At 51.0% G+C, this 8,182-nt stretch overlaps 1 protein-coding gene across 1 annotated transcript; it reads right to left on the reverse strand.

Moving 5' to 3' along the window:
* Positions 1 to 3,096: 3,096 nt before the first annotated feature.
* On the reverse strand, positions 3,097 to 5,097 carry LOC120681855 (31 kDa ribonucleoprotein, chloroplastic-like). Its single transcript, XM_039963500.1, has 4 exons — positions 4,489 to 5,097; positions 4,059 to 4,160; positions 3,659 to 3,931; positions 3,097 to 3,447 (listed from the first exon to the last, which is right to left on the reverse strand). The coding sequence occupies exons 1-4, from the start codon at positions 4,984 to 4,986 to the stop codon at positions 3,397 to 3,399; spliced, it is 924 nt and encodes a 307-aa protein (XP_039819434.1). The 5' UTR covers positions 4,987 to 5,097; the 3' UTR covers positions 3,097 to 3,396.
* Between the last annotated feature and the right edge of the window lie 3,085 nt (positions 5,098 to 8,182).

The raw sequence follows: 8,182 nt of genomic DNA on the forward strand, positions 1-8,182 counted from the left end.
TTCCGAGATTTGAGGGAGTGAACCCTAGAATCTGGAAATCCAAGCGGTGGAGATGGCCATGGTGCGAAACGAACCTCCGGTCGCCCTGGCGTGGGGACTGAGGGAGAGGGAAATATTAGAGGACCACACGGTCCATTAGAGCAAGTATAATAAAGGCCGAAGAGCCGGCGAAATTCAATGAGAAAGAGAAAATAGGAGAGAGAAAGAAGCGGGCAGTTGGTGAAGCGTCGGCAACAAGCAGACGAAATGTGCCCACGGGCAGCTACCCCACAAGTTGCCTGTCTGTTATTAGTTCTCACAACTGCTATTCACGTAAAGCATTAAAAGATAACAGGGTCCACCACCACCACTCCTCCCATTTGCATGATGACATGGCAATCTTGCAGCCGGCCATCGGCGTTTTTATTAGCTTAGCTCTTAGGCGGGGGCACAACATGTGTCAATAGTTTAAAAATAGTCTCACAGTGTAAAAAAAAACTAGGTAGGCAATAAGCTGGCTTCCACGCGTTAAAATTATCGCTTCTCCTCTACCTCCTCATCTCCTCGCGTGGGAAACTTCCGTTCCAAAATCCTACTGCAAACTTTTTTTTGAGTCGTGCCTAAGCACGTATTTCATTTAGAAGAAAACAGTTTACAGACATTTCTTACTGCAGGCCAAACAAAAGTTGATCTACTCAAGTACACAAAGGACTGAAAACAGAGAAAAACTTGAAAAGGGCCAGAAAAACAACGGCCTGCAAACTAGCTAAACAAAGACCGTAGAAGAGAAGGGAGTTCTCTACACAACCCGTCAAGCTAAACCAAGCGACAAAAGACATCTGAACCTACACAAAGTGCACCAACACCAAGTCACTGACTAAGACCCTGTAACAACAAGAGGGTGGCCAAGCATCCACCAGAATAGCCGCACGACGGCAAAGCATCCGTCGAGGACGACCAACAAGTAGCAACCATGACGGCAAAACATCCATCGGAGTAGGAGTAGCATGGGCGGGCCAAGCATCCGCTAGACGAGCGACGGCAAAGCATTCGTTGAAGTAGTCGCAGATGCAATGAACATGGTGATGACGCGTCGATAGAGCACAGGTAGGCGATACAAATGAAAATGACCACCCACGGCAGGCCGCAAAGAAAACAGACTGTCAGCGGCATGAGCATGAAGGAATCCCAAGACGATGCCCTCAACAGGGATATGACACACCAGGCGCCAACATCGCCAATCCGACGCATCAGACATGGTTTTCACCAAGGATCCATCCACGTGCCAATGGCTGCCGAGAGCAGAACATGAAGCACCACGGCCGAGCCTAGGAGCACGCCGAACCGGGAGAAGGGGACACGAAGCCGGGCCGGCAGAGGAGGCATGAAGGTGTCCCGTGACGACGCCCCCAGGAGGGACATGATGCACTGGGCGCCATCATCGCCGGTCCAGAGTACCGGACATGGTTTTTACCCGGGAACAACCTACATACCCGAGACCACAAAGGTCACGCAGACCCAGCGTAGCGGATGCCACCAGGGGAGGGCGAGCCGCGTTGGCAGCCGGCAAGGGAGCCCACACGGGCCCAGAGGTGGAGAACACGCCGACGCCCACCCAAGCCACCAGAGCCACCAGGAGAGACGGCCCGCCTAGGGGCAAGAGCAGCGGCGGCAACCGCGCGGCCACCCCCAACGGACTAGGCGGCACACGGCGGCGGCAACCCCGACCGCAGCGAGGCAGCCCAAGGCCGCAACAACCCAGACCGCGGCGGGTGACGCCCTACGGCAGTGACACCGGCCATGGCGAGGCGGCTCACGGCCGTGGCGACACCGGCCACGGCGAGCGGCGCCCGACCACAGCGACCCCAGCCATGGCGCGGGGTGCCAGCGGCAATGACCGTTGCGAACCCGAGCCGAGGCCACCTGGGCAAAGGGCCCGCCGGGGATGGAGGGGTGGCGACCCCCGACGGGAGCGGCCTGATCCAGACCGAGGGGGCCCGGATCCGGCGAGGAGGCAATCGGCGGCGGACGACCATGGCTGAAGTTTGGGGACCGGGGGAAGGGGGGAGTGCGATTGAGGAGAGGAGGAGGACTAGGCCGGCTTCGCCCTAGCCACAGGCCGCCACCACCGCCCGGCCGGCGGCCGGAGGTGACCTGGAGCGCGGGAGGGGGGGGGGGGGGGCTCGCCGGCGGCGAGCGGATTCGCCCCCGAGCCGCCTGGGAGGGTGATGAGGGGGGAATTTCTACGCCATCCTACTGCAAACTCTATCCACTACGCCGTCCCCGCCACCGCCACCCCAATTATCTGGTCAATTCCTTCCACCCGGACCCGGCAATTGGCACTTGCCTCCTGCTCCCGGCCAACGGCTAGGCTTCAATGTTTGCCAACTGCTTCAGTTTAATATTCATTTGTAAACAGTAAACTTAAAAAAATTAGTAATGTATTCTATTCTCTTGTGTCCGGTCCAGATAGCTATGGACTACTTTAACAATAAGTGTTATAAAAACTACCTCTGCATTTTAGGAGTATGTAGGCAAACCTTAAGGATGCATTTATTGTATAATGACCACTTCTCCTCCAGGTTGCGGATGAGTGGCGCGGAGGTTGTCTGGTGCAGGATGTGGTGGCGGCTCCTGGGGCCAACGAGATCCGCCGATTCGGACATGTCACACAACACATGCGGGTCTCCATATGTTTTTTTTCTTTCCTGAGCAAAAATCTCTCACGTTGTATGTTATTCAGTGTGTCTCTGTCTATGTATGTCTGCCATTGAATTTCTTAAATTGAAATTTTTGTGTCGGAATAGATTGCAAATCACTTCCAAGAATGAAATCGAGTTACTTGACAGTTTGTGTAAACTAAAACAGATTTGGTGGCCCCCTATCCGCATATGGTGCATACACTGAGTTTTGTCAACACCCGATTTTGTGATCTGTCATCTGTGGAGACTAGACACTTCATCTCCAGAGTGATGAATCTGTCAGTATTGCTACGACCGACCATCTGTGTACAGCGGATGCTTTCAGACTTGAGTCTATCAAGTCTTTCAGGCTCAGCAACAGCAGCTTGTGCACCAGTGCATGGATCCACCAAATTTGTGCTCCAATGATCAGAGGAGCCACAAAACACTTTTACAATTTAGACAGATTGAAAAAATCTAATTCCAAGAGGATGGAACTTTGGACCACTGCTGTAAGAACCACAATTCATAATGTATGAACCGTCTTTGTTAAATATACACCAGATGGCAACAAAATTTTGATGCTATGCTAGATCAGAAAGATTTCTTTTTCCTTACCCCCTGCTCCTGCAATGCGCTCCGATAAGTAAGCGTCGCCATCTTGGTCGCATTTCATTCTTTGCATTGCAAGGAGGCATCATATGTCAATTGCAACTTCCTCCCTATCTGAACTCTGCTACTTCTTTCCAAGGGCCAAGTTGACCCTGATTTCCCTGCCTTCCATTTCCTGCATTATGCACTACTGTTCAGCTCAATGTATTCTGCTGACCCATATCACTTTAGCTATTTGTACTAAGCAAACATTTTTCAGCGCACACAGTTAATTCAGAAAAAAAATGTATGTTTCAGAAACGATTCCTCCTTTTGGTATTTGGCAGCAGGATTACCAAACATTTGTTTCAGAGACACAATCACACAGTTTTTCAGACATGACGTACCATTCCGTTGAGCGAGGAAAACGCCTCGTCCATCTCCTCCTTGGTGGAGTAGCAGACGAAGCCGTAGCCCCTTGACCGGCCGGTCTCACCGTTGTAGAGCACCCTTGCGCTGACCACGTTGCCGCACCGCTGGAACGCCTCCGTGAGCATCTCCGAGGTGACCGTCCACGACAGGTTGCCGACGAAGAGCTTGTGCTCCGTCTCCGGGTACAGTGGCAGCTTCGGTTTCGGTCGGTCTGCGAAGTTCACCTTCATCGTCCGGCCACCATACAGCTGATCGAAAAGGGGTATCAAAATTGAAAAGCCGTCACAAATATAGTTGACTGGTGCTGTACAATATGGAGTACTGCACAAATTGCTAGCACGGTGCAGTGTGGCAACACTGCCCTTAGCCACTTACGGTGCCGTCGAGGTTCTTGATGACCAGCTCGCAGTCTTGAACTGTGGTCATTGTCACGAAGGCGAACCCTCGGCTTCTTCCCGTGGTACGATCGTACAACACCTAAACATGGAAGTTCTGAGATCAAATTAGCCAATCTTAGGCAAGCTACCTAACCATGTGTTGCAAGTACCCCCTTTGTTCTAGGAACAATTCTCTAATGACGCTATTCTTCAGCAATAATAAGCCTTTGGGTTATACTGAAACGTGAAATGAAACGCCGTAGTAAAATTACTGGACAATCTGATAACAAAATCCTGAAGGCATTTTACTACAGCATGTGGACATGCGGTTGGTGCACAGGCAACGATTGTTCGGCCTCCAAATTTTCACAGAAGCAGGTACCACAGCTAAGCGTGCATTTCGGCATTTGAGTGAACATTAGGCGTACCTCGACCATCTCCGGGCTGGCGTACTCCTGCACAATGCCGGCGAGCTGCGCGCTGTCGCAGTTGTACGGAAGGTTCCCAAAGTACAGCTTGGTAGTGGTGGCGATCGGCGCCTCCGACGGGTCACCGTCGTCCGAATCCGATCTGGCCTCGACGGCCCCATCTTTCTCCCGTTCCGGCTGCTCTTGTTCCGCGACCTCGTCTTGCTCTAGCAAATGTCCCTCGGCGACCTCCTCCTCCTCGACAGCCGTCGCCGCAGCCTCCTCCTGCGACACCATCGAGGTGACCGCGATCCTGCGCCTCCGCGCCACGGGCACCGCGGTCGCGGCGAGGTGGTCGGCGACGAGACGCTGGTGCGCGCGCGCCGGACGCGGGAACACGGACGCGTACGGGACCTGAAGCTGGAGCTGGAGCTGCGTCCCCGCCGCGTCGGCCGAGAACTTGGGACAGGGCAGCCGCAGCGCCGCGCGCGCGGTGGTGGAGAGGCAGGAGTTGGCCATGGTTTCGGCAAGGCGGAGGCCGGTGGCCGGAGGAGTGGGACGGGGATGGCCAGGCAACGGAGCGGTTGGCGCCTGGTGGTGTGCTTGTGATGTGGAGGGGCGCGAGGCCAGTAGGAAGGGATGTGGCAGAGGGGATAAGTGGCGGCGTCACATGAACCGTTGACACGTGGGCCCGTTTATGTGGTGCTTGATGTGGTTACGCCGGAAAAAAATTCGAGCCTTTCTAAATCGCGGGCGCGCGCCAGGACCGCTTCTGGCGATCGATCAGACCAAATACATTGTTACCGAACTTGGGTTTTGTTTAGTTGCCTCCGTAAACATTTTAAAATAAAATCTTTTCACATTTAAAATATTAAACATAGACTAATCATAAAATTAATTAGGATTTAAGGCATGTACAACCACTGTCGATTTGCCGTCTGTGTACTGTACATTTTGCACACAAAAAACCCTAGGACAGCAAGGCGACGACGGGCGTCGTCGCCTCGCCAGGCGACGGCGTGGGCTCGTTGCCCAACACGAGGAGATGACAGCGCTGCCCCGTTGTATGCTGCGCTGCAGCTCGTCGACAGCCGCCACGGATCGATTGCGGGTTACCTGATCCGCATCGACAGAAGCGACACCGACGAGATCCGCAGCTTCGTCGCCCGTGTCGCCGGCGCTGTCTAGGCCTCGGCGTCTGGCTGTTTGTGATATGCCCAAGAGCCCATCATCACAATACGGTTTAAAGGCCCAAGAGGATATTATCCAAGATGGATTAGAGTTACTAATGGGCCTATGAGATAGAAGCCCATTAGTACGCCCTATATATACGAGGGAGGGACTAGGGGGGCGAAACAACCTGTGAGCCCCGCCACCTCCCTAGCCGCCGCCCCCCCCTCTCTCGGCCGCCGCCCTTGCCGTGCGTGCAGTGCTAGCACACCGACGCCCGACGTTTCATCCCTGTACGTGTGGACTCCGTGGAGGCGCTGCTGCGACTGCTGCGCTGATCGGCTGCTGGGATCAAGGACGAGGAGCTCGGTTCGTGGGACGTGATCGACTACTTCCTCTATATCGACGCGCGACTTCTTCCGCTGCGCCGCGCGTCTAGTGGTAACGATCTATGATCTTCTACTCGCAAGTATCTTGGGTATATGCGGTAGTGATGCTAGCGTAGCCTACCCGGTTTACCATCAGTGGTACCAGAGCCATCTTGCGTAGTTTTTGGTCTGGATCATTAGCATATAGGTGATATGTTGTTGTAGTAGATTGGATCTATTACTTTTGCACAGTTTGATTAGATAAATGGTCATAAGGGGTTAAAACTGGAGCGAGTTGATTGCGCGGCATGTGACAAAAATATTAGTTCGTGTTCTTTCTCTGTTATGCATACGACATGTCCCTACCGGCTGGAATCACCATCAGGGACTAACTGTGTGCATAGTCAGCAGATTGAACCAATAGATCGAGGTCATGTGTAGATGCAGTCTTCTCAAGTGCAAAGTTTGCACGGTCAATGTGATTGACCTAGTGAAAATTGAGGCATTATGAATGGCTCGGATTTGAGGTGATGCGATCACTCTGATGAGATTTCATAGGGATTCCATAGATGCGATCTGTGTAATTCCGTGAGGTTTTCAGGGCGCTGCCCTGAGACCGCCGTTGCTTTCTCGCTATAGCGGCTTCCCAAGCGCTACTTTGGTAGAACACGTCGTACGCCTAACTTGTTTTTGCAGGGTGTGATGTGAATGGTATGGCCTCAATGTCATGTGATGATTTGTGCGGCCTGCGTGTCGCAAGTTAACACAACCGGGTTGAGGTTGCACCATTATTGTATAACGATTTGCGTGTCGACTTGTGATGTTTGAATCCTCATGTAATTATTTCACTAGCTATTAGATGTAGTAGCTTAGTATTTTTTCATGGAGGCTTCAATCATGATGGCGATGATGATCACCACAAGACAGAACGGATGGCAATGGAGGTCACCTTGGAGCCATGGCGATGGAGCCCATTGTGATGCAAGAGGCCATACTATTCACAATATAATATGATTATATGCATGTGATGTTTATTTTCCTGTCATATTATTTTTTCATACTTTTATATATGGTGGATGTTTTAATCATGATAGAATAGCTTCCCTCAGAAAAGGTTGAGTTTTTGATGCCTTTTACCAATAGCTGCACCTATAAATTTTGATTATTGTGTGGTAGGTTTACCAAAGTAGAATACCCTCAGCTATCACTTTTATATAGGGTGGATGTCGGACATTCACAAGCATAGTATTGGTTTACTCAACAAAGCTATCAAAACAGTTTTGGGCTTTAAGGCATAGGGTTGGGGTCGGGGCTTTGGATGCCACCCAACAAACAAGAGTCGCATAGAGATATGATTAGCAATTTATTGCTTACCTGTATCACTACTTTTCTAGCCGTGATGCTAAAGCTCACTAGGATTTTAGTGATTATGGATCTTGAACCATTATATGTCATTAGATGGAAGATGACTTTGATATAGTAGGTTGTCTTTTGTTAAATTAGTTAATAAAAGTCTTTGCATAAATTTAGTGCTGAAATCTTGCTTTACTTTTATGTTGTAGATCATGTCTGCCAGTAACAATTCCGCTTTCAATTTGCGTTCTGTTCTTAAGAAAGAAAAGTTGAATGGAACAAACTTTATTGATTGGTACCGCAACCTGAGAATTGTTCTCAGGCAAGAGAAAAGGGAGTATGTTCTTGAGCAGCCATATCCTGATGATCTCCCTGACAATGCAACTGTTGCTGATCGCAGAGCTTATGAGAAGCACTGCAATGACTCACTTGATGTCAGCTGTTTGATGCTCGCCACCATGTCCCCTGATCTGCAAAAGCAGTATGAGCATGCGGATGCTCACACCATGATCGAGGGGCTGCGTGGGATGTTTCAGAACCAAGCCAGGACTGAAAGGTTCAATATCTCAAAGTCTTTGTTTGCGTGCAAGCTGCCAGAAGGTAGCCCGGTCAGTCATCATGTGATCAAAATGATTGGTTACATTAAGACTTTGGACAGACTTGTTCTGAACTTCACCAAGACTTGGCTACTGATGTTATTCTCCAGTCGCTCCCGGCGAGCTATGAGCCTTTTATCATGAACTTTCAGATGAATGGCTTGGATAAAACATTGAGTGAGTTGCATGGGATGCTAAAGACAGCAGAGGAGAGGATTAAGAAGAATC

Source organism: Panicum virgatum, chromosome 2K, assembly GCF_016808335.1.
Source record: "Panicum virgatum strain AP13 chromosome 2K, P.virgatum_v5, whole genome shotgun sequence".
In the NCBI taxonomy this organism is placed as follows: domain Eukaryota; kingdom Viridiplantae; phylum Streptophyta; class Magnoliopsida; order Poales; family Poaceae; genus Panicum; species Panicum virgatum.